We start from the raw sequence: 25829 nt of genomic DNA on the forward strand, positions 1-25829 counted from the left end.
CCTTCGTAGGCTCATATATGGTTAAATGCTTGGTGCCTGTTGATGGATGGTGTAAAAAGGATTCGGAGGATTTGTTGAAAGAGGTGTGCCAATAGGAGTGAGCTTTGAGGTGTCAAACGCCTACACCTGCTCTCAGCTACTGATTCAGCTCCACACCTATCTGTCTGCCTCCATGATCCCCACCATGATGCTCATAAACTCACCATGTGAAACTGTAGCCAGCTCCAAATTAAATGATTTCTTTTATAAGTTACTTTGGTCATGGTGTCTCTTCACAGCAATAGAACAGTAACTAAGACAGAAGATGTTGCCAGGGAGTGGTCCCTGTTGCTGTGACAGGCCTGACCGCATTGCTTGCTGGTGGAATGTAGGCTTTGGTTTAGGAAAGTGGTTGAACGCCCTAAATGTTGGGATTAAAGAGTCACCCTTGTATGAGCATGGAGGACAGTAGTCCTGAGAGCAGTGTGGACCAGGAAGACCCAGCTAAAGATTTCATAGCAGAATAATATTAGCAGCTATGCTGGAGACTGTTCCTGTGATGTTTTGGCCAAGAATATGGCTGCTTTTTGCCTTTGTCCTATAAATCTACCAGATGTTAAGTTGAAGACTTTTGGACTAACGCCATTGGCAGAGATTTCAAGACAACCTAGTATGCATTGTGCCATGTGGTTATTAAAAATCACTCTTGTACATATTGCAATGGAAAGGAACAAGTGGGGCAAAAAATTCTGAATGTACAGTCTAGGAGAAAAAGCGCCAGAAAGTGTAATGTTGGAGCCAAGTCCTGTGTTCAAGGAAATGAGAAGTTTAAAGAAAGGCCTATTAACTAAATGAAATAAAGAGAGTAGTGCCCTCAGGGCAAGACCCAACCCAACTAAGCTTCCAAGTTGTGAAATGCCTAAGGAATCATGTCCAAAAGCAAAGGAAAGTTATGAACAAAGGAAAGCACCAACAAAAATCTATGCTAATTATTTCATGTAGGGGGCCAGATTCCATATCAAGCAAGCCGTAGAACTTGGCATCCTCGACTAAGGTAGTTCTGGCTTTAAAGCCAAGAATGCTGGAGTTAAGGAGTTGTGGAATCTTCCTCCAAAGTCCAGGAAAGCTGCTGAGACCAAATTTGTGGTAGGGGTATCCCTACATGGAGGCCCAGAGAGACCATTGAGTGAAGCTGTGAAAGTGAAGCCTGGGTTTCCTTGGAGACCCCAAGATGTTGAAGATGCCAGAGCCATGAGGTACCTGCCAGGGAGAGCTGCAGACACGGAGTGGAACCAGACCAAAAGAGAGAAGTATGTAAACAAAGCTGAAAGGAGTGGGAGATTTGAAGAACTGGCTAATAAGCCCTTTGACATCAGAAATAGAGTTACAGGATTTAGAGTTTGACTTGGTAGGTTTCAGTCTTGTTTTGGTCCTTTATTTCCTCCTTCGCCCTCTTTCCTTCCTTGTGGAATGGTAATGCATAATCAGTGCCACTGTTTGTTAGAAGTATGTACTTTACTTTTTGATTTTTCTCAGGGGTTATAGAAGGGAATTTCACATTATTTATTGGTGATATTAATAGTGCAAATTTCAAACCAAGCTGTACTTCCATTTTTTTTTTCTTGACAGAGTCTCAATTTGTAACCCCCAACTGGCCAGCAACACAGTATTGTAGATCAGGCTGGCCTTGAACTCAAGAGATCCAACTGTCTCTGCCTCTGGTGTGCTGGGATTAAAGACATGCACTACACTCTAGTCTTGAGTTCCACTTTTGGGGAACAAAAGGGTCCTTGTTTTAAGATAGTTGCATCGTTAATTCTATCATAACCTTTATAGGGTCACCATTGTTCTTTTTCAGGGCTTCCATAGCCTTAACATTTAACACACCTACTTCTGACTTGACCAGTTCTGTTTTTATTTTCCACAACAACCTCTTTCTCTTTTTGTGCAGTTGGAGTCTTATTTTCTTGAATGTTTGAAATACCTTCACCTTGTGTTTTAGCAGTTGTCATCTGTGTGTGTGCTGAGATAAATCTTTAATATTGGCTTCCCGAAAAACTGTATAGGTATCTGAAGCTGGGCTCCTGTGGCTTTGTGATGACAAGAGGCTATTCTTAGATTTCTGCGTAATGCTTCTTGTAATCCTTGGAATCTGCCGAAGACCCAGCTGGGACATAGCCTTTTGTTCATCGCTGACTGGTTCAGTCATTGACTTGGGCTGCCGCCACCACCTGGGCGTGTGTGTGTGTGTGTGTGTGTGTGTGTGTGTGTGTGTGTGTGTGTGTGTGTGTGTGTAGCAGGTGTGATGTAGCCCTCGAGCTCTGCTACTGATGACTGTTGGATTCTGTGCAGACCCTGTTTCAGCCTGAGGCTGTGGCAACTGTAGCAGAGGTGGTTTCTGTGGATTCACTAAGTATTTTGTGTAGAGAACATGGATCCAAGATGGCAGCAGAAAGAGTAATACCTTAGCTGATGCTTTTTTTTTTAATTTTCATTTTTTAATGCTATGGATAGGGCTCAGGTCCTCCTTCTGGCAAGCATTCTACTGATAGGACCATCTCCCTAGCCTTTCAAAGTTTATTCCCTTAAAAACAGTGTTTAAAAGGATTTTTTCCCCCCAAAGACAGGATTTCTCTGTGTAGCAGTCATGGCTGTCCTGGAACTCACTTTGTAGACCAGGCTGTACTCAAATTCACAGAGATCACCTGCCTCTGCCTCCTAAGTGCTGGGATTAAAGGCGTGCACCACCACTGCCACCACATACACACACGCACACGCACAACTTAAAAGGAAATCTTATATTACTATAATGTCTGTGGGTTTTGTTAGGTAGTCTTTTTTTTTTAATAACATCTGAAAACTACAAAATTAATTTCTCCACTGCCTAGAATCATCCAGTGGTGTTTAGAAAGAGCAGAAACATGTTGGACTTCAATTCCCCTCTTCCTCTAATTGGTGGTAGCTTAACCTCTTTTGTATCAGTTTCTTTATGGGTAAAATGGGGCCACTGGAGAAAATGATCTCCCAGCTACCTTTCCAACCCTGTCCTGTGACTGGTGTAAGGAGACTACTTTAAAATGAGAATAACTTTGCTCTCTTACCTAGTTGGGGGTATGAAATAAAATTAGATAAAAAGGTTTATCTTTCAAAAGAAAAGTACTAGCAGGGCACTAGCAGAAGTTAGTACCTGTAGATGCTATTCCACCTCCGACTTAGTCTGTAGCTTAGGAATGCCTTGAAGTTTTTATCTTCCTGCCTCAGCCTCCAGAGTAGTTTTAATTACAGGACTGCTGCAAGGCCTGATTCTGCTTCTGGCAGCTTCTGCAGTAAGGTGCAGAGTCCATATGTAACCTTTATCTCTTCAGACCTTCCAGTGCTTGGCATTTGATTTTCCTTATCCATACTCTCCCTTTAAGACATGAACTCCAGCTTTGTGCCTTGGCAGATCACCCAACCTTGCTTACCCATTGGCAGAACGCAGCCATCATTGAGCCTACAAATGCTTGAGCAGGTGGTGTAGCTCAGCTAGTAGAGTGTTTGCCTAACGTTCGGGAACCCTGGTTCCTAGCACCACACAATACCTGATAGTGTCTTGTCTGCTGCCTGTAATGGAAGCAAGAGGATCAGGAGTTCAAGGTCTTTTTAGCTACATGGAAATTTGGGGGCCAAGCTGAATCCCATAAGACTGTCTTTAAAAAGTACTCAACCTGGCCATTTAATCTGGTCGGTTTCAGTAACTCTTCATTGCCTGCTCCCTACTCAATAGGCTGGATTGGTGTAGAGTAAGGAGCATTTTCTGGAGCCAGATTACCTGGGTACAGATCATTATTTTTTTCAAGGGTCACCTGTAGACCAGGTTGGTCTTGCATTCCTGATCCTCCTGCCTCTACTTGCTTGGAGCTAGGATTACAGGACCTGGCATGTGCCACCACACCCAACTAATATTCTTTTTAATTATTTTTTTAAGTTGAGAATCTCACATCATGCACCCATATTGCAATCACGTTCCCAGTCTTCCCATGTTTACCCCCTTATGACCCTCCCCTTTCACCAAAAAAGACAAATCCATTTTGTGTTATCCATATATTCACTGGAGAATGACCTAATTCCTAGTGGCCAGTCCCCAAGGGAGGATGGATGAGTCTTTCTCTGTCTGCATCTGTGTTGTAAGCCATGAGCTGAGGAGAGCCATGCAGTGGCTGGAACTAAGCATGACTAGTTCTCCTGCATCCACTGCCTTGCTTCTGTGTGGTTGCCACATTGCAGTTGCCAGTGAGGGGTGGGACCAGCTCTCCCTATGCTCACAGACAGTAACGTGGCTTCAGGTATCAGCCCTGCCCATGCAGATGTCCATGTGGTAACATGGGCCACATACATCAACAAGGCCCTTGGCTGTATCAGGAGCACTGTCCGACTCATGCCCCTCTGTGGCTACACAGACCGCAAACCTCAGCTGGTCTCAGGTGGTTACACGTGCCACTCAAATCAACATGGCTCCCCGAGGCAGCAAAACCTGAGGATATCACAAAGGCATTGGGCAGTGCACAGGCTGCATGTGTCCATATGAACCTCAGGCTTCAAAGTAGCCTGGACCACAGACAACAACACAACCTCCTGTGGTGTCTTGGACCATGGTGGTCCTTTGAGGAGGTCCAATCCAGAAAGTGAACCTTTCCTCATCTCAGGCCTACACTTTTGCTCAGATCCAGGGCCATCTCGAGGCTGCCTGGGCGGCAGGTTTCAGGGATTGAGTCTGTACATCATCCTGCTAACCCCTTCTGGTCAATGACAGCATGTGGACCTCAGCCCTCTCATCTGTCACCACCATCATGTCTCCAGTTCCTCCTGTCTCCCTAGTGCATTCCTACTTTGTTTTGGTTTTAGTTTTTCAGGACCGGGTTTCTTGGGCACTTCTGGTATTTTTGTTTTTAAAATGAGTCTGTGATTCATAGTCTGATATTTTCTAAAAACATTTGAAAGACAAGGATAAATTCATGGATGATAGTTATTATCATTATTATTGAGACAGAGTCTCTCTATATAGTCCTTGGCTGTTCAAGAGCTCACTATGTAGACCAGGCTGGCCTCAAACTCTTGAAATCCACCTCCCTCTGCCTCTCAAGTGCTGGGATTAAAGGCATGCACTACCATGCCTGGCTTGGTTTAAAATTGTGTGTATATGGTGCTTATGCATGTGTATATGTACACCTGCATACAATACCCACAGAGACCAAAAGACAGTGTCATAGCCCCTAGAGTTATATAAGGTTGTGAGCCACCTGAAGTAGTTGCTGGAAACCTAACCTAGGTTCTCTGGAAGAGAGGCCAGTGCTTTTAACTACTGAGCCATCACTCCAGCCCTCATTTTGGCTTTTTGAAACAGGGTGTTACTCTGTACTGAAGTTGGCTTGGTACTCAGTATTCATATCCCAAACTGGCCTCAAACTCATGGTACTCCTCCTACCTCAGCCTCCTGAATGTTGGGAATACATCATTATTGAACAATGGTTTTAACCAGACTAGTTGCTGGGTGTTTAAATGATTTTCAGTCTTGCTTCCTCAAACATTGCCCAGAGTCTCGGGAAACTCCCACAGTCTTGCCCTGTGCTCCTGTAATTTTTTGAGGAAACTCAAAGCAAATTGTTTCCTTCTGTGCTCAGCTGTTCTGGACTGTAAAGTAAGAATGCCAGCCGACTGCTTTTGTAATAGCGTGGTATAGGTTTGCATAGTTTGCTGATTAGTGCTCAGGACCCTCTGGGAAAGGGAGCTCGTCTGTAACTTCAGAACTTCTGTATTGTTGTTGTTGTTTACTATATTATTATGTAATGATTTTAGTGCAAAGGGAAATGAACCCAAATGTTCAGCAGCTGCGCGTTCTTCCAGTTCTCAGAGAAGCTGAAGTTAAGCCCTGTCTGAGGAAACCCGGCCTTCATTACAGCTTTGCTCGGGGGTAGAGGACTTTGTGGCATGTGGAGGCCCAGGGGCGGATCCCTAGTGCCACCCTGAGTCTGCTTGTCCTTTGTGTGGCACTAAAGGCCTCGCCTTCTGTGAGGGACCTTTGTGTTTCCTCAGGCACTCACAGACGACCCTGAGTGGAGTGATGAGGAGACGAAGAAAGGGCAGACACCCATGTGGGACAGTTGGGATCCAGTGGGCTGTGCTCACTCTTGTGGAGCAATGCCAGCCTTGCAGGAGAAGAGTGTAAGCACAGCACTGCTGGAGCACAGTGGGGAGTTGTTAGCTAGTCTGGGTAGAGGTTCTCTGCAGGGGAGCAGTCATCCAGGAAAAAGCTACAGTTGCTAAGACTTTTGTTTAATTATTTTTATGTATATGAGCATGTTGCTTGCATGCATGTCTGCGTACCACCTACATGCTTGTCAGCATTAGCAATGGACCAGAAAAAAGACAAAGGCTTTGCCATTCCTCTGAGCCTCCCTGGGGAAACACTGGGATCTTTCACATGGCGGTGTCCACGTCAGACAGTCCACATTCACTCAGTACTTTGTCTACTCGGTCCACATTCTCTCCTGCTTTCCTTGGCTCCCCATACTAAGCCTAGTTTTACTAAGGCTGAATCTATAAAGCAGCCACATGCCAGGCTCATGATACCGTAAGTGATCATATATTTTACTTGGATGGTTTTGTTGTTGTTGTTTTCCAGACATTCTTTCTACCTTTAAATTTGACTAGATGGGGCTGGAGAGATGGCTCAGTGGTTAAGAGCACTGGCTGCTCTTCCAGAGGTTCTGAGTTCAATTCCCAGCAACTACATGGTAGCTCACAACTATCTATAATGGGATCTGATGCCCTCTTGTGACATAAAGGTATGCATACAGATAGAGTGCTCATACACATTAAATAAATAAATAAATAAATAATCTTTTACATTTGACTGATGAGGAAGCTGGAGAGATTATGCAAGCACATAAGTACCAGAGTTCAGATTCCCCAGTATCCACAGAAAGCCAGTTCTGGAAACATTTGTAGTAACCCCAGTGCTGTAGGTAGAGAGTTTCAGAGGGACAGAGAGAGATCCTGGGAGCTTGCAGCTAAAACAGAGCTGCTGGTTCAATGAGAGACCATGCCTTTTTTTAAAAAAAAAAAAAGAGAGAGAGAGAGAGAATGAGAGAGAGGAAAGGTTGAGTGCTGTAGAGGAAGACACCTGATGACCTCAGACCCCAACACATTCATACATGTGTAAGCAAGCATATTCTCACGTGAGTGAACACATAACCCATACACACAAAAGTTTAAAAAATAGATAAAATCTAGTGAAGGGTAAGGATGTAGCTTTTAGTGGTAGAGCGCTTGGCCTAGTATGTGGGAGGCTCTGGGTTCAGTCCCCAGCACCACACACATAAAGGTGTTGGGACTGAAGAAGAAATAAAATTGGCTAGGTAAAGGGGCTGTGGTGATATTCATCCATCATCCCAGCAAGGGGATAGGAGTTGATGGCCAGCCCTGGCTACATGAAAGCCCCTCTAAAAACAAAGCAGTAGGATTTGATGAGGGAGTCGGGCAGGAGAGTGCTAGCGTAGGCAGGACTGCTCTGACTCAGTGCTGCTTCAGTGCAGGCCTCAGTTTCTTTGCCACTTGTGGTTCAAAGTGTGGTCTCTGCATGGGATTCCTAACACCTTGCCTAAGGAAGAAGAAGGGGGTGAGGTGGAAAGTGTGGGTGAGGGGTGGGACTTCCCAGCTCTGCCACTGTGATCTACCTCAGTGACTTCCATGGAGTTTGCTGCCAATCATCATGCTCAGTGTTAAGGTCACTGCTGCTAACCCCAGGCACTCGACAGGCAGCCATGCATCCCAGCAACTCAGTACTTGGTACAATGAACTCTTCCTGCAGATGCCCACAGTGGTTAATGATGATGCTGTTCGGATGGTGACACAGCCCAGACTTTTAAGTACAAAGGTGACACACTTTGTTTTCAACTTAACAATTTTTTTTCTTTTAAAATATTGTAAACATATATTGTGTGTGTGAGTGCCATAGCATAGGTGTGGAAGACAATTTTCAGTAGTCCTTGTGGGTCCCCAGGATTGAACTCAGGTTTGGAGCCCAGAGTCTTCCTGCTGAACCGTCTCACACTTCCTGAATGCTCTTGTGTGTGTGTGTGTGTGTGTGTGTGTGTGTGTGTGTGTGTGTCTGTCTGTCTGTCTGTCTGTCTGTCTGTGTGTTTGTGGCCTGTTTGTTTATTTTGAGAAAGGGACTCTCTTTGTAGCCTTGCCTAGCCTGGAATTAAGTGTGTAGCACAGACTGGCCTCGAACTTCCATAGGTGCTCACCCCTGCCTCCTAAGTGCTGGGGCTAAAGTTTAAAGTTATGTGCCACCACTCCCTGCCTGTCTCTTCCCACCCCCACATGCTCTAATTTGATTCCTGGCCAATGTTTTTTTTAATCGGTAAGAAGGTTAGTAAGAGGTGTCGTCCATTGCTATATTTCTTTGCCATAAATATTCTAGCCCACTGCATGAGTCCTTGTTTTCCTTTTCTATTGTGAAGTTTAAAAAGCCCAGAATATTTTATTTTAGAAGTGTGTGTGTGTGTGTTTACGTGTACATGTATGTAGAGGGCATAAGCAGGTGTCAGATCGCTTTAGTTAGAATTAGAGGCATTTGTCAGCCGTCTAGTGTGGGTGCTGGGACTAGAACTAAAGTCATCTTTAAGAGCAGTCTTAGCCTCCGAGCCATCTTTCTCACCTTATCTTTAGGAATTTTTTTTCTTCAATACAGGGTTTCTTCATGTAGCCCTTGATGTCTGGAGACCAGGCTGGTCTCAAACTCAGAGATCCACCTGCCTCTGCCTCCCGAGTGCTGGAATTAAAGGCATGTGCCACCACTGCCCGGCTCCAGCAGAAGTTTTTAATAATACAAAAAAGTAGAATAATGTAGTATTCCCAGCTACAATTTTCTGCATTTTCTTTAAAAAAAATATTTTTAAAAAAATCCAGGCATATGCCTTATCACCTCTTGGTATAATATATTTCTTACTGATAAAGACTTTTTGAAAAAAATATAACCGCAGCACCATTATTCCTATAAGGCATAATAATTCCTTATTTAAATATGAGGAACTATATATACCAATCAGATTTGACAAAACGTTGATAACTTGTTAGATTTACTTTTAATCACATTTGTTTGTTTTTCTTTTATTGAAAAGAGATTCTTTTCTCATACAATATATCCTGATTATAGTTTTCCCTCCCTCTGCTCCTCCCATTTCCTTCCCTCCCCCTCCCCCTTCTGTTTCTCATTTAAAAAGAACAGGCTTCTAAGAGATAACAACTAAACATGATAAAATATAATATAATGCAGCAAAAACTATCATATGAAAGTTGGACACATCAGCTCTGTAGAAGGAAAAGAGTCCAAGGGCAGGCACAAGAGTCAGAGACCCAATCATTCTCACAGTAATCTACACGCAGAAGATGGGTGCAGACCCATGCAGGCCCTGTGCTTGCAGCTTCAGTCTCTACGAGCACATATGCTCTTTACTTAGATGATTTGAAGGAAGTTGTTCCTGTGTCCTCCATTTCTTCTGATTCTTAAAATCTGTGAGGGATTCCCTGAGCTTTGAGGGAAGGAATTTGATGGAGACTTCCTATTTAGAAACACTCTCTGCATACTGTCTGGCTGTGGGTCTCTGCATCTGTTCCTATATGCTGCTGGAAGAAGACTCTCCGATGAGTGGATAAAGCACGTATCTATGAGTATAGCAGAATATCAGTAGGAGTCATTTTATTGATACTTGGTTTGTTTTGCCCTAGGTCTCTGGGATAGCTAATCTACATACATACATACATACATACATACAGTAGTACCTGATTATTTTCATTTTCCTGGTAATGGGTTGCCTATTTTCCCTTTACTAATTTTTTTTGATGAAGTATTTGTCATTCTAAAGTCAGATTGATTTTTTTTTATTCTTTTAAGTGAGAGTTTATTTAGATTCAAAGTTCATGGAAGGGAAGCCAAGAGTGCAGGAGCTTGTATCTGTCATATGACATTCGCAGCCAGGAGAGCAGTGAATGTGTTCCGTGCCCACTTCAGATACTCAGATTATTTCTCATCCGCTGGTTCTAGGGATCCCTTACAATTTGAGTAATTTATCAGATATGTCTGTAATTTTTTTCTTCTCTGTGACTTGTTTTGTTCTCTTAACAATTTTGTTCTTTTCCATTTTTACCATATTGAAAAGAAGCATCCCAAATACAGCCTAAGAGTTATAGTGGGCACTGTAACAACTTCCGTAAAGTCACCTATGCATGGCTGTGAGGTACATGCAAAAATGTGCATGTGTAATTACGTTCAGGGTTTACTTTAAAAAAGATTTTTATTTTAATTTTGTGTATGTATATGCCTTCGTACACGAGTACATTGCCACGGGAGGCCACAGGAGGGTGGTGGACCTTACAGGCGATCCTGAGCCACCTGATGTGAGTGCTGAGCCCTGAACCCTGTTTCTCTGTAAGAGCAGTTCCTGCTCTTAATTGCTTGGCCTTCTCTCCATCCCTAGCACTTTTTTTTGAAACTGATATTTTTATTTGTATTTTTAATTTTCTATTTAATTTATTATTTTTTATATATATCTTATTTTTATTATTTCTTTTTTAGTTTTTCTTTGGTGGGGAAACTACAAGGGTAAGGAGCAGATGAGGAGGAACTGGGAGATTGGTGAGATTGGGGTACATAATGTGAAATTCCCAAAGAATCAATAAAGAAAAAGAATAAAAAATCTACATCCTTTTCTCCAGCCATTACTTACAGAAGTTGTCCTAAGTAAGGGTGACTAAGGTATCAGCCACCAGCCTTTCCCTTGTCCTTCCATGTCCCTTCACCCAATAACTAAGTACTGAAAACTTAGCTCTGTCAGAGATGGGTCATACTGAGCTGAACTCATTCTGTAGACCCCATCCCTAGCGCTTTTGCTTCACTCAAAACTGCCAAAACTCCTGCTATTGTGTAACTTTAAAATAGAAATGACACGGGGGCTGGAGAGATGGCTCAGAGGTTAAGAGCACTGGCTGTTCTTCCAGAGGACCTGAGTTCAATTCCCAGCAACCACAGGGTGGCTCACAACCATCTGTAATGGGATTTGATGCCCTCTTCTGGTCTGCAGGTGTTCATACAGAGCACTCATACATAAAATAGAAGTAAATAAATGAATTTAAAAAAAGAAATGACACAAATGGGTAATGAGTCACATACCTTTACACCCAGTTTTTACCCTTAGCTAAGACCTTTGGATATCTTTGCATTGGCATAACGCTCTGTGGCATGACCTTTTATAGGTATGCTTTAAGTGGTGCTAAGTACATAATTAACACGGTGTAGCTTCACTAGCTCAGCTATTCCATTCATTGTAGATTTTAATCTCTCCATCTATACGAGATTAAAGAGGTTCAGAGATATGATTTGCTTTTCTTGTAACTTAATTGGGGGGGGGGCGTGGTGAAGTTGTTATAAAAGTCAAACAGGAAGTGTGGGAGATATGGCATTGCAGTTGTGAGCATTGGGTTCTCTTCCAGAGGATTCAAATTCAGTTCTCATAACCCATGTCAGGCAGTTCACAACTGTGTTACTCCAGTTCCAGGGGATCCAACACTTCTAGCTTCTGTAGGAAGCTGCACTCCTGTGCACATAACTACATGCAGATATATAAGCACCTACACATACTTAAAAAACTCAAATAGGGTGCTGGAGAGATGACTCAGTGGTTAAGAGCACTGGCTGCTCTTCCAGAGGTCCTGAGTTCAATTCCCAGCAACAACCATTCGTAATGAGATCTGGTGCCCTCTTCTGACCTTATAGGCATCATGCAGGCAGAACAGTGTTTACATAATAAATATAATCTTTTTAAAAAAAATCAAATAGGAATGGGTATAATAAATAGTTTAGTGGTGAACACTTGAGACTTGATATTACACAGGGCTTTGTGTTCAGGCTCCAGTACACATAACAGTTTGTGTGTGTGTGTACATTTGTGTATATACCTAGTGAGAAATGTAATCTAAACTTCTCTTGTTTCCTAGCAGTAATCTTTGCTAATAGTTTGTTCCTCCTTCTACACACTTGTTAACACATCTACAAGTATATAGAACAAGTATATTCGCATTCTCTAGGAGCTAGCTTATACAGTATGGCATTGCTTTTGCAATTCAGACACTGAGAATTGCACAGAGGTAAGAGTCGGGCTCCCATGAAAACTAGGTTACATCAACCTCCTATTAGGACCAAGCAGGCCCTTAGTTGTCTGTATACTATCCTATAGTCGCTAAGTCCACTTCATAGATTGCTTTGTAAACTTTTATGCTAGAAATGCTATAAGAGTTTTTTGGTTGCAAAGCTGTAGAAACCAGCTCAGGTTCTATTGGCTATTCCCCTCTCCCTTCCCAAAAGACTTTACTAGAAAGATTCCAGGTAATAAACAAATATTTAAACACTAGATTTCTAGAAAGACAAGAGGAACAAAAGGTATTGGGTAGGGAGTGTGTTCTCAATGTCAGTGCTTATTCATAATTTCTGTATTATCTGTTTGAGTCAAAACTTGGAAAAGGATAGGAATATAGTGGTAGAGCACTTGCCTAGTGTGCACAAGGCTCTGGGTTCTCTCTCTATCACCACTAAAATAAAGCAGTCAATCAGACAGCAAAAATAAAACTCAAACAATTCCTGGGAGAATATGGGCAGTTTAGAGTTCATGTACCTCACAGATAAGAATTTTGGATTTGTGTGCCTTCTCAGAATCTTCTATAGTGGGGAGGCGTAGATTCAGAAAGGATGGGAGTTGAGGTGGCAAATTCAAGTGTTAGCCTTGCAATATCAGTGGTTTTAACCCTAGATTCTTGGTCCTTGCTAAAGGAGGAGATGATCGCCGAGTTCTGCTGTGGCACATGGAACAAGCTATCCATTCCAGGGTCAGTCCCATACAGCTGAAGGGAGAGCACCATTCCAACATTTTCTGCCTGGCTTTCAACAGTGGCAACACCAAAGTCTTCTCTGGAGGTAAGAAGAGAGACTCTACCTTGGGAAATTAGTTGAAATAATGGTCAGATAACATATTTTTCTTCCTAAATCTTACTGAGTTGTAGAATTACTGCCTTTCCATAGTTGGTTTGAACATGTGAATTAAGGTTCCATCCTCCTTCTCCCTGCCCTCCATCCCTCCTTCCCTCCCTTCCTTGGTCCTTTCTTCGGCAGAACAGTCTTCATACAGAATACAGGAAGAAATAACCTTAAGTATATGATTCACTGATTCGTGCTTTATGTTCTGTTTTATCTCTTCTGGGATTTTACTTTTTGTTGCTTCTATATTTATTTATTTTTAATTATTGCACATGTAGGTATGTGTACTCCTTCCATTTTTCACATAGCTTCCGGAAATCGAACTTGTGTTACCAGGCTTGTGCTTCATGCAAGCTTTTCTTTTTCTTTTTTCTTTTTTCTTCTGCATAGCCCTGATTGTCCTGGAACTCACTCTGTAGACAAGGTTGGCCTCAAACTCACAAAGATCTCTTGAGTGCTGGCATTAAAGGCATGTGCCACCACTGCCCGACCTTCTTTTACCTCTTGACCCATCTTTCCAGCTATAAATTTTCATCTAAAAAAAGATTTGACCATGATTTTGTTTTGTGAGACAAGGTCTGAGAAAGCCGAGGCTGAGCGTGACATTGTACTCTCAGACCGTGCCTGTCTCCTGGGTGATGGGATTATAGGCACTTCCTGCCTTCCTTGCTTTCTCTGTGCTGTTGCTGTTGGTTGGTGACAAAAAGTCTCAAATAGCTCAGGTTGACCTTGAACTTCTACTTCATGGGACTGTAGGTCAGTAACATTAGGCTTAATTAAAAAAAAAAAAGCTTTTTTTTTTTTATTGCATTTACTTATTTGAGGAGCATGCCACAGCAAGTGTGTGGAGGTCAGAGGACACTTTGCTAAAGTTGTTCTCTTCTTCCACCATATGGGAATCAAAAACTGGCTCAGCAGGCTTAATTTATATTTATTTTTTAATTTATATTTATTATATATGTATTATTTTATTATTATATAAGATTATATTTTATTTATATATAATTATATATTTAAAAAAAATACATACTCTTTGTGTGTGTGATTCTGCATGGGTGTACGTGCATGTGTAGAGGCCAAAGGAGAACGTAGGCTCCTTCAAAGCGGAAGCTGTGAGTGTTTGGGGGATGCTTAGCTTGTAATGCAAGTTGCTGGGATTTGAGCTTCAGTTCTCATGACTGTATAACAAGCGCTCTTAACCACCAAGCTATCATTTTATCCCTCACTATTTCATTTTTAAAGATACTTATGGTTGCGACTCAGTTTGATGTCCTGACCTATAAATGATTCTTGTTTGAAAGGTAGTTGTTAGGGTACAGTTGGAGTGACTGATAGACAACTTGGTGATGGCTGTCTGACTACAGAATTTCTAGCCCTGACCTCTTCGTTAACAGCAGATTTTCCTGCTGGATATCTTCCATGTTTCATAAGCATTTTAAATGCACTCAGCTGGTAGACCACTTACCTGCCTAGGATATACAAGATTGTAAGTCACCCTCAGCATGGCCAAAATAAGGGGTGGAGGGACAACAACTTTAAAAATCACAGTAAAAGAAACTGCCGAACACGTACTTTCAACTTGTCAGAAATGCCATTTTGTATAAGGTTCATCTGTTGCATTGATTGATTTTGTTTTGTGGTAAGTAGCCCAAGCTGGCTTTAAGCATATGAGAATCTCTGCCTTAGCCTGCTGAGTACCAGAAATCTAGGCATATGCCACCATTCCTGGTTGCGGGTTCATCTTAATAGTGGCCTTGAATTCACTGTGTAGACAGGGTGGCCTTGAACTCCTGTCCTTCAAATCCCGCCTTCTCAATTCTGGGACTACAGTTGAGCACTATGCTTAACTCACCTTCCCAATGATCTTGAATTTATCCTCCAGCCTGCCTTTTTGGGTTTCTTTTTGTTCTTGTTTTCATGTTTTGTTTTGTTTTTAGCCCGTCAGATCTCTCATTCTTCAAGTAATTGCTTACACAAGTTTTCATTCATTTCTGTGTTTAGAATGACTTCTTAATTTATTGTGTGTGCACAGTATGTGAGGGCACATTGTGTGTACAGAGGTAAAAGGGCAACTTTGTGAAGTTGCTCTTGCCCTTGTACCTTTATGTGCGTCCAGGGATCAACCACACAGGTCACCATACTTGTGTGGCAGATCTGTTGCCCCAGCCATCTCTCCCTGGCCATAAATTTTCATTAAAAAATATTTGATGCATGCCTTTCATCCAAGTACTCAGGATGCAGAGGCAGGTAGATCTTTGAATTTGAGAACAGCCTGGTTTTCAGAGCAAGTTCCAGGACAGCCCAGGCTAAACAGAAAAACCCTGTCTTCAAAACAAACCAAAATTGGCTGTGTTTTCCTTTGACTCTCTAATACTCACAGGATAAGGTCTGACCCAGCTGACCTGTCCAGCCTCGTTCCCCTTGCCGACTATACTATTTGGTGTCTTGGGTCACACATTGGGCTGCTTTATTTGACCCTGTTTCTCCCCACCTTTTAAAATTTCCTGAGGCAGGGTCTCACTATAGCCCAAGCTGACCTAGCCTGGCTTACCACTCACTGAGTAGCCCAGACTGGCCTTGGACGTAAGGAAGTCTTCCTGCCCCTGCTTCCTCAGTAATGGGTTTGTAAGTCTGAGCCACACATCCAGTTTATCCTTAAACTAGAAGGAGTTTAGAGTTGCCTGAATGTCTTTGATTTCTGATTCTCCCGTATGCTTTCTCTCTGAACATGGAAGGGGATAATTGTCCCTAAAACTAAAAGTCCCATCTCCCCATAGCTCACCCTCCTCCTCCTACTAGTTTATGTAACTGGACACAGTTCTTTCCTTTTTTTTTCTTTTCTTTCTTTGATTTTTTTTTTTTTTGAGGCAGAGGGTTGGTTTTTTGAGACAAGGCTTCACTATGTAACTCTGGCTGTCTTAGAACACACTTTGTAGACACAGAGATCTGTCTGCCTCTGCCTCCTGAGTGCTGGGATTAAAAAGGTGCACACCACCACCACCCAGCCAGACTCTATTTTTTTGGTCTGGGGGAGGGGTTTGAAGCAGGCTTTCTCTATAGCTTTGGAGCCTGTCCTGGAACTAGTGCTTGTACTTGTAGACCAGGCTGGCCTTGAACTCCGAGGGATCTGCCTGAGCCTCCCGAGTGCTGGGATTAAAGGTGTGCACCACTGCCTGGCAAGACTTTGAATTCGTAAAGGACTGGACAGAATCTTATTCTCTTGTCCCTAGTGACCCACTATTTTGGGCACTTGGAAGTTATTAGTGTGAGTTTACTTATGTCATTAGTATGTACCCACTGGAGAATTTATAGCCAGCACTTTGAAAGTTGAGATGACTTAGACCACATCCTTACTGCTATTTTTGCTGTCTATTTTAGATGGCTTTGGGCTGTGCATCTGAGAGTGGGATATGTCTTTCGTCCTACACAAGGTTGCTTTAATTGTTTTTGGCTTTATAAACTATTTGAAGACATATCATGAATAGTGTTTTAGATTTTTAGAATAAGAATATAGAGAGCATTGTGGAAGAAAGCTCTACCATCACTTAGGATCACAGTCACCAGATTTTAATGCTATGAAGGATTAGGTAGAAACAACAAACATTTATTGGAGGCCTATCAAGTTCAGCCTGATTCTGAGTGCTTTTATAGTCTCATATCCTTGTAATAGCCCAGTAAAGTAGGTGGTTATATTATCCCTGTGTTCTTGTGGACTGCAGAAGCCTAGAGTTGTTAAGAGATTGTATTCTAAGTTTTAGCAGCTGATGGTTGCTTTGCCCCGGGGTGGGTGGTTTAGTGTGGATGAGTGAAATGATTGTCCACTCTTCCTGAATGGCTAATGGTTTATTTTGGTCTGATCCCCTGAATAATGTATTCTAAAAAAGTTACCAGGTTTTACTTGCTTTTTTAAACAAACAAAACAAAAACTCGGTAAAGACCGTTCTGCCCTTAATGGTTTTTTAGAGAAAACATGTGACTTGTGAGGCAGTTTCTCACTTATCCTAGGCGCCCTGAGCCTCCTCATTCTCCCCCCACCCCCCATGTGTTGGGATTACAAGCAGGTATACTATACCTGACCTCCTAAATGGTCTTGATATTTTTTCTAACTTAACATTCCTATTTTGTATTATTTTGTATTTTGAGTGTGTTGATACTTTGTGTGTTTGTGCGTGCATGCATGCATGAGAGAGAAAGAGTAAGCGCATGCATGCGTGCACATATGTGCACCAGCTCAATACACATGCCATGGCACATATGTAGGACGACTTTCAGGAGTTAGTTTTTCTCCTTCAGCCATGGGTTCTAGGGAATCAAACTTAGGAAATAAGTTTTCAAGACAAGAGCTTCCACCTGCTGATGCCGTTCATTAAAACTTTAAAATCCCACATTGTCATGTGGAAGGGACCACGTTGCAGGAATTATGAAATATCTGTCTTTTTCCTTTGTAGGAAATGATGAGCAAGTTATCCTCCATGATGTTGAAAGGTAAATAGATTATTGGTGTGATAATGACTGACCATTTTTTAGATGAACAGAGGCAAATATCTCCTTAGACGTGGATTTTAGTTTTTGAAGAAAATATGGAACCAATATTAGTTTTCTGAAAAAAGAAAATGATTTCTACAATAGTTTGAGGAAATTTCATATTTAAAAAAAGAAAAAGATTTGCAGAGTTGGCATATAAGTACAAGAGATAAGAGGGAAAGATTTTTCTCCTTTATGATATTTATTTATTTGATATTTATTACTTATACACAATAAAAATCAAATGTTGATAGTAGTTAGTATTTATTGAGTTCTTACTATCATGTTCCAGGCCCTGTTAAGGGATTTTTCTGCATTGACACATTTAACCATCACATTCATTTGTGAGGGATACTGCTGTGATATCCATGACAGGAGGGCGCAGAGGCCCAGAGATAGGCACTGGGTTCTGGCTAGCTCAGAGCTGTGCTGTTTATCACCATGCAAGTCTGCTGAGAGCTCTCTACCTCTGCTGTTACCAGGTCTGGCTGCCTTTAAACCTCCCCTCTGTGTTGGGAAATCTTGTACCACTTTCACCTCTCCATACAAGTAGATGAGTTTGTAACAAATAGAAACATGAGCTATGCTTAGTATGAAAATTATGAAATTTATAAAGGTAATAATACCTTTAAATGTATACATAGATATTTTATGGACATACTTTATACATTTTTTTTTCATTTGAGCTTTGAACTAATTAGCTAATTCAATATCTTGTTGGTTTACTCTGGGAATGAGAGAAACTGAATCCTAGCTAGGTACCTTAGGGCTGGGAGTCTGCGCCTTGTCTGTGTGTGTGTGTTTGTGTCAATTGCTTCTCTGTTCTGTTTCTCAGCAGTGAGACCCTGGATGTGTTTGCTCATGAAGATGCAGTGTATGGCTTGTCAGTGAGCCCAGTGAATGACAACATTTTTGCCAGCTCTTCAGATGATGGCCGGGTTCTCATTTGGGACATCAGGGAGTCTCCCCATGGAGGTAGGCCACTGTGTAAGGAGTTGTTGGGTTATGCTCAACAGTGTAATAGCAAGTTAATCAGTGTGTGAGTTACAGCTAAGGAAAAGAAATCTGAGACTCTGATAGGTAGCCCAGGTATGTGACACTGGAGGGCCCATCTTGCCCCAGGTAGTCAGAAGTAGACCACATTTACCAAACATTCTACAGCTGCCTGTGACTGTACAGACCCTGCCTCTTGGCACTCAGTGGTCCCAGAATATGTGATGCTTCATTGTGGGGGTAGCTGCCAAAGACTCCTCTTGTGTGGTGCTGGTCCACACTTTGTAGATTGTTTGCAGAGAAGAGGGACACTGTGTACTTCTTGTTTCAAGACCACACAGACCCTCACCTTAATTCCATGTGGGTAAGTGTTGGCAAGTGCACTCTGTCTCTAGGACAGCGAACTCCTCCTCCACTTTACAGTTACTGACTGAAGGACTTGTTTTATAGACTCTGAGGTTCTTCAGGAAATGTATCTTCTTAGCTTATTTCCTGCAGAGGGATTTCTCTTACTGTTTCTTCTAATTCTACCACCCTGCCCACTTTTGTCCTTAGTTTGATTCAGTAATGAACCCACAGTGTCTGTCTTACCTTCTCTGGCAGGCAGGACCAAGGTCTGTATTTGCTCATATATCAGACCTTTACAGGTTCAGGATGACAAAGAAGCCTGTCCTTGGTGAGCAAAGCTGGTCATAACAGACAGTATCTGTTACTGCATTTCTGTGTGCTTGTACGTACACTAATCCCTTTTCTGCATGCTCTATTCCTGAGGTGGCTGAGTACTTCCCCTGCCCAAGGCCCTGAACATGACTTATTTGGAAACCATAGATAATGTTTGTCTTTGTTTGATTGTAATACATCTTAGAGGAGTATGTTATTCCATGTAGCAAGGTGATTCTTTCCTCACCAGGAACTGTAATTTATGCAAAGAGTCCAGAGTTCCAGGTCAAGTTGATTAGGAATTGACTGGATTCAAAGGCAGCTCAAGTGTTAAACTTTAAAACAAAAACGTATTGTGGGTATATAAATCAGGCTGGCTTTGACCTCACAATTCTTCTCCCTCAGTTACAGAAAAGGCGCACTAAGCTTTTTTTTTCCCCCCTTGAGGCAGGGTTTTTCCTGTCTAACAGCTGCCTGTTCTAGAACTAGCTTTGTAGACCAGGAACTCATAGACATCCCCCTGCCTCTGCCTCCCAGGTGCTGGAATTAAAGGTATGTGCCACCATCGCCTGGCTCAGGCTTTTTTTGGATACCGGGAGTCAAACACAGTTCTGTCCATTTAGGGAGCATTGTGAACCAGAAGGGGAACTGCACTGTTACTTTGCTTTGTCTCAATCTTTTACTGTTTCACTTTGTCTTCATTAAATCTATTTGTTTATAAAACTTTCAATTTTATAAATATTAAAGGTATAATAACTTTGCCAGGAGTTGTGAAATTTTCTAGCAGAATTCATCTTTCCTTTTGTAAACAGCACACTTTTTCCTTTGAAACACTAGGGTCTGAGTATTACAGTTTAAAGTGTAAACAGCACACTTTTTCCTTTGAAACACTAGGGTCTGAGTATTACAGTTTAAAGTGTAAACAGCACACTTTTTCCTTTGAAACACTAGGGTCTGAGTATTACAGTTTAAAGTTTGGCTATGTGCATTTAATTGGTATTGGAGGCTTAGGGAGATGTGGAGGTGCTCGTGAGGTGTTCACTACACAGGAGTGGCACCATCTTTCATTGACTCCTGCTCAACTGCCTGCCCTCATAGAGTGGTGTCTCGTTTCTGTCTTCACAGAGCCCTTCTGCCTGGCTAATTATCCATCAGCCTTTCACAGTGTCATGTTTAACCCCGTGGAGCCCAGGTTATTGGCCACAGCCAATTCAAAGGAAGGCGTGGGACTATGGGACATTAGAAAACCTCAGAGGTAAGCCCCAGTTGAAGAAGTACTTCAGCCTTTGCCTTCCTCATTTCTCAGGGAGTGGAATCAGCCAGCAAGTGTTGCAAGAACTTGTGGTAGCAGCTAAGCTCAATTGAGGATCTTTTTATTTTTTATTTTTTTTCTTTCTATTTTTTTCTGTCTTGATTTTCAAGACAGGTTTTTTTTTTTGTTTTTTTTTTTTCTCCACGTTACCCTAGTTGTCCTGAAAAACTCTACGTAGATCAGGTTGGCCTCGAACTTACAGAGATCCATTTGCCTCTGCCTGGGGTTAAAGGTATGGGCATCTCTCTTAACCTGTCCTGCTTTTATAAAGTCAACAGCAGATGAGAGATCCACTCTTCTTCTTGTGGAGTCAGAAGTTGTGGTCTGAACCCTAGACAGAGTAGTTACAGAGCAATTGTATGAAGGGGTAAACACCTCCCTTTAGTGCTTCCGGACTTGCACAGGAGCTCTTCTGGGTGCGGGTGGAGTTTCCATGTTCATTGACACAGAGCTAGGTAGGTTTTTTTTAACTTTTTTTTTCTTTTAAGATTTAAGATTCATTTATTATGTATGCAGTGTTCTGCCTGCACACCAGAAGAGAGCATCAGATCTCATTATAGATGGATGTGAGCCACTGTGTGGTTCCTGGGAATTGGACTCATGACCTTTGGAAAACCAGCTTCTTTTTAAGATGGCTCTTAACCCCTGAGCCATCGCTCCAGCCCCTGAACTAGAGTTTCTTAATTTCAGGCCACAGGGTGTCCCTCAGTACGCTTTAGTAGAACTGTAAACTCCTAAAATTATATGGAAATTCTATGTTATCTATTCATGTGATGTAGTTTTTGAGAAGGAAATTGGTTCGCCTTTTTCATTCCCTTAACAGGACTAGAGATAACAACAAAAAGTTAATGGCTGATACCATGGGGCTTTGGGGAGCTAGCTTGTTTCTTCTGTTTTTTATATTAAAAAAAAGTACATTGGCCCAGTCCTAACTTGATCATCTAAAGTGCTAACTGGGGAATGTCAGGAATTATTAAAAGTGGTAGGGATATAAGATGTAGGATGTTCTTTCATGTTCCTTAAGTCCTGTGATGGAGGCAGGGCCTTTTGGCACTTGTACATAGTCTTTAAGTTATACAGGTATTATAGGTCAATAGTTGTTCATGTTTGTTGTACATACACAGTCAGATCAGTTAGGTTCTTTAGACACATAGAAATTGTATTCTGTTTAGAAGGTAATCTTCAACCATTTCAAGGATCTATAGATTATGGCAATTAAATAACCTAGGGTTCTGCTGTCATGAGACACAATTGCTCCTGACAGCACTAATCTACTCCCGAGAGAATGTTGAGCACCAAAGACACTCCACTCAGAGTTTGTTTTCTTGGCACAATTGGCCTTTGGGCAAGGAACTGCCCATACCTCAACCACTGACAAAGTACATAGTATCCAGAGATGGATAAGCAGGACACAAGGAAAAAGAACTGTCAAATTTTGCCAAGACAAGGTAAGACAGTTCTGAAAAGTTTACTGCCTCTAAAAATGGTCTGTCAGTTATGCTAGGCCTTCCTTAGACAAAGTTGGTTGCTTCAGCATTGCTAATGAGACTTTAGGTAATTGCTCAGGTAGCTAATTGTCTCTGTCATATATTGCTCTCTTTGGAAGCACTTGATTGTACTTTCTGCCTGCTCAAGTAATATCTCCCTTCTCAGGCCTTCGATGGGGTTGAAGATTAGATAGTTATAGTTACTGTCCTCTTATGATCTAGCCAAGCCATTTCCTATACAAGACTAGACTCCTTAGGATAGAATGTTTATTAAAACATTTAGCATACATTCCTTGCTTAATATTGTTTATGCTGGTTGTAATTCTAATCTTATACTTGATATTTGTTCCTAGTGTATATAGTTTTGTATTGGGTTTCGAACTCTCTTACTTAAACACTAGGGGGAGGTGCTGCGGGAACACATTCTGTCTCTTCAGCCAATAGCCTTTAAGATACCAGCCCACTTGGGTGTGATCTCTTATACTATTTATGCCTATGTAAAGTGTGTGTCCGGCCTCTTTTCCAGCTGGGGGATTTGGTTGCTGTTCCCTGTTCCAACAGATGATTGTGATCTGTGAGTCTACCCCTAAATAAATAACCCTCTATTATTTTCAATTCTGAGCTAGTGTGGGATTTTTTTTAAGCGTCCGTCTTCTTATAAAAGGCAGTTAATGTCTCCGGAGATCCTATGTGTAGGTAATTGCTCACTCCGTGAAGCAATGTTGCAGAGTGCCATAAAGAATAAGCAAGGTTCTCCTTATTTAATGAACCCTCAGTGAAGCAGGCAGTTAAGTACAGAAGATTATCTTCCTTGATTTCCAGTACCGACTGATTCTCTTCACAGAGCAGTTCAGGGAGTTGGAACTACTGTAGTGGAGGAGTGTCCCTCATATTGAGCAGGGTTCCCTGAGGCTCCACGTGGCTGAGGAGATTGCTTTTGCACTCTCCATCACACAGTCCCTCACCCCTCCTGCTTTTCTAGTGCACAATAGTGGCAGACCCTTCATGTGCCTTTGTGCTATGTGCCTAAGGAGGGCACTGTCCAAAAAGAAGACAGGCTCTTTAGGTTCTTAGGTTTAGTTAGTTCTGTCATCGCATGGTGTTTCTGAACAATGGTTCTAGCTCATCCGTGCTACAAAAGGCAGAATATGAATTGCCTATGCCTGCCTCTTCCCAGCCTACTTTCTGCTCCACTTAGAGTTGCAATGACTAGCTATTGCAGAAGTTGATTTTCTTTACCATGTAGGTCCAGATGATCAAACTCAGGTTGACAGGCCTGGTGGCATGCCTTTAACCACTGAACCACCTGGAGGTAGGGTGTGGTATTTTAAGTTTCCCTCTTTCTCTTTCCTTCCCTCCTTCCTTTCTTTGTTTTTGGTTTGTTTTTTGAGACTGCATTTCATATAGCCCCTCCCTGTGTGCTCCTGAATCTCTTTGCCTCTACTTCTGAAGCACTAGGATTGGTGTGCACCATCAGTTTCTGTTCTCTTTTTCCCTCTTTCTTTCCCTTCCTTCCTTCCTTCCTTCCTTCCTTCCTTCCTTCCTTCCTTCCTTCCTTCCTTCCTTTCTTTTGGTTTTTTGAGACAGAGTTTCCCTGTGTAACAGTCCTAGCTGTCCTGGAACTAGCTCTTGTAGACCAGGCTGGCCTCGAACTCACAGAGATTCACCTGCTTCTGCCTCCTAAGTGCTGGGATTAAAGGTGTGCACCACCACCATCTGGACTCCCTTTTCTTTCATTGGGAGCTTGCTTACTGTAAAGCCAGGATGCCGAACTTAAGAAAAGATGCTATTACTACTACTACTACTACTACTACTACTACTACTACTCCTTTTCCTATTGCTGTTATTGCAGGGAGTGTATGTATACCATGGCATGTGCATGGGGGGGGGGGTAGGACAACTGTCAGGAGTCAGTCTGTCTTTCTGCCTTGGGATCTGGGGATTGAACAGGACATCAAGCTTGCATTGTAAGAGTTTTTACCTCTTGCCTCCTTGAGCTTTGAACTTTGATTTTTTTGTCTTTACCTCAGAGTGATTACAAATGTGTGTCACCATGCCTAAGGAAGGTGTTTTTGATTTTTAAAAAAAAATCAAATTTCTACCATTACCACCAAAGGCTACAGTGACTTTGAAACTACTAACTGTAATAGTGGCTGTGTGTTTCTCCAGACCTGTGTCAGCAAGTTGATGCTAGTCTTCTGGAGGAAAATGATATTTATTGTTTTTATTTCTTTAGTTATGGCTGGAATTTTGTGTTTTCTCTTATAACCTATAGTTTTTTTTAAAGCCCATATTAAAGAAAATCATCTAATAAGGCCAGTGGCAGTCTAGCCTGATCCTGTTTTTGGCATCAATGGAGCACAGTCCCATGGGAACAAGGTCTTTGCCTTGCTATTTCAACCCTTCTAATGTTGTACAAGGCTTTGTTGGTGCCAGGTAAAGGGGCATGGCGTACTCTGAGAGGCCTTCTTAATTTCACATACCCTGAAATTAGGGATTCAATTACAGCTCTTCTCTGTTTGAATTCCCTTAGTACAAGTTGGTGTAAAGGAGAGGGAGGGAGGCTGTCAGTCTTTTTCTTATAGGATAAATTATGCTGAGTTGCAGTTGATAATTTGTTTCTTGAATACAACTCCCTAGAAACCCCAGCCCAGATCTTCGGATAGTTTGGAGTCCCTCAGGAGGACAAGCTTTAAGCAGGATAGAGCTATTTCAGAGATATTTATAGAAAGAAGTTTTAGGAGTCTTGTAAACCCCTTATAATTGCTAATAAAATTATATGTAGTAGTCTTAGAGAGTAAATGAACTATTTTTTTTCTCTAGCACAAAAAGATTTTACTTGGTGTTGTGGCACACACCTTTAATCTCAACACTTGGGAGTCAGAGGCAGGTGGATCTCTGAGTTGGAGGCCTGTGGTGTTCCAGGCCAGCCAGGGCTATATAATGAGACCCTGGTTTTGTTTGTGTGTTTTTTGTTGTTGTTGTTGTTTTAAAGAAAGAAAAAGAAAGCTTTTATTGAGATCTCAGCCCAGAAAGGACAAGTTGTTTACCCTTAGGAGTCTAGGTTTGGTCTGCTGTGGTTCTGTACTAGGTCTTTATTGTAAATTATTTCCTGTGGGTGAATTCAGGATCTACTCTGACTGGCTGGCTATTGGACTCCTAGAGATAGTCTCCATAAGAGCCATGAGGATTCCCTCCTGAATATCTGTCCTTCTTAGCCCAGCGTATGGATATTAAGTTGTTGAGTTTTTGTTTTGTTTTGTTTTTTTGCCTTCTCCTAAACCAGACTGCTCTACTTTAACCTGAAGCATCTGTCCTTCTTAGCCCAGCGTATGGATATTAAGTTGTTGAGTTTTTGTTTTGTTTTTTTGCCTTCTCCTAAACCAGACTGCTCTACTTTAACCTGAAGCCTGTAGGTGTATGGGCACAGTCATTCTGTTCCACCACTGCCCTGAAATAAACCCATGAGAGGGCTGGTTGGCAGGATAAAATGTTAGTGGTAGACAGGACTTGAGTTAGCATCTGGTCCAACCTAAGAGAACCTAAGGGGGGCCGGGCGGTGATGGCTCACGCCTTTAATTCCACCACTCGGGAGGCAGAGGCAGGTGAATCTCTGTGAGTTCGAGGCCAGCCTGGTCTACAGAGCTAGTTCTAGGACAGGCTCCAAAGCTACAGAAAAAAAATCCTGTCTCGAAAAACAAAAACAAAAAATTGAGGGGGGGGAGAGAACCTAAGAGGAGAGAGAGAGAGAGAGAGAGAGAGAGAGAGAGAGAGAGAGAGAGAGAGAGAGGGGAGGGGAGGGGAG

General features: G+C 42.1%; 1 protein-coding gene across 4 annotated transcripts in view; it reads left to right on the forward strand.

Moving 5' to 3' along the window:
- Window positions 1-25829, forward strand: part of Dcaf5 (DDB1 and CUL4 associated factor 5) — a 109628-nt gene that overhangs the window by 18566 nt on the left and 65233 nt on the right. For all 4 annotated transcript variants that reach the window (XR_012907780.1, XR_012907781.1, XM_075948821.1 and 1 more), the window contains exons 2-5: window positions 12845-12988; window positions 17497-17533; window positions 18408-18547; window positions 20351-20480. Coding sequence is in view for 2 of the 4 variants with exons in the window: in XM_075948821.1 (XP_075804936.1) it covers window positions 12845-12988; window positions 17497-17533; window positions 18408-18547; window positions 20351-20480 (451 nt within the window). In the remaining 2 variants the exon portion in view is untranslated. The remainder of the gene's footprint in view (window positions 1-12844; window positions 12989-17496; window positions 17534-18407; window positions 18548-20350; window positions 20481-25829) is intronic.

This window comes from Microtus pennsylvanicus, chromosome 14, assembly GCF_037038515.1.
Source record: "Microtus pennsylvanicus isolate mMicPen1 chromosome 14, mMicPen1.hap1, whole genome shotgun sequence".
NCBI lineage: Eukaryota > Metazoa > Chordata > Mammalia > Rodentia > Cricetidae > Microtus > Microtus pennsylvanicus.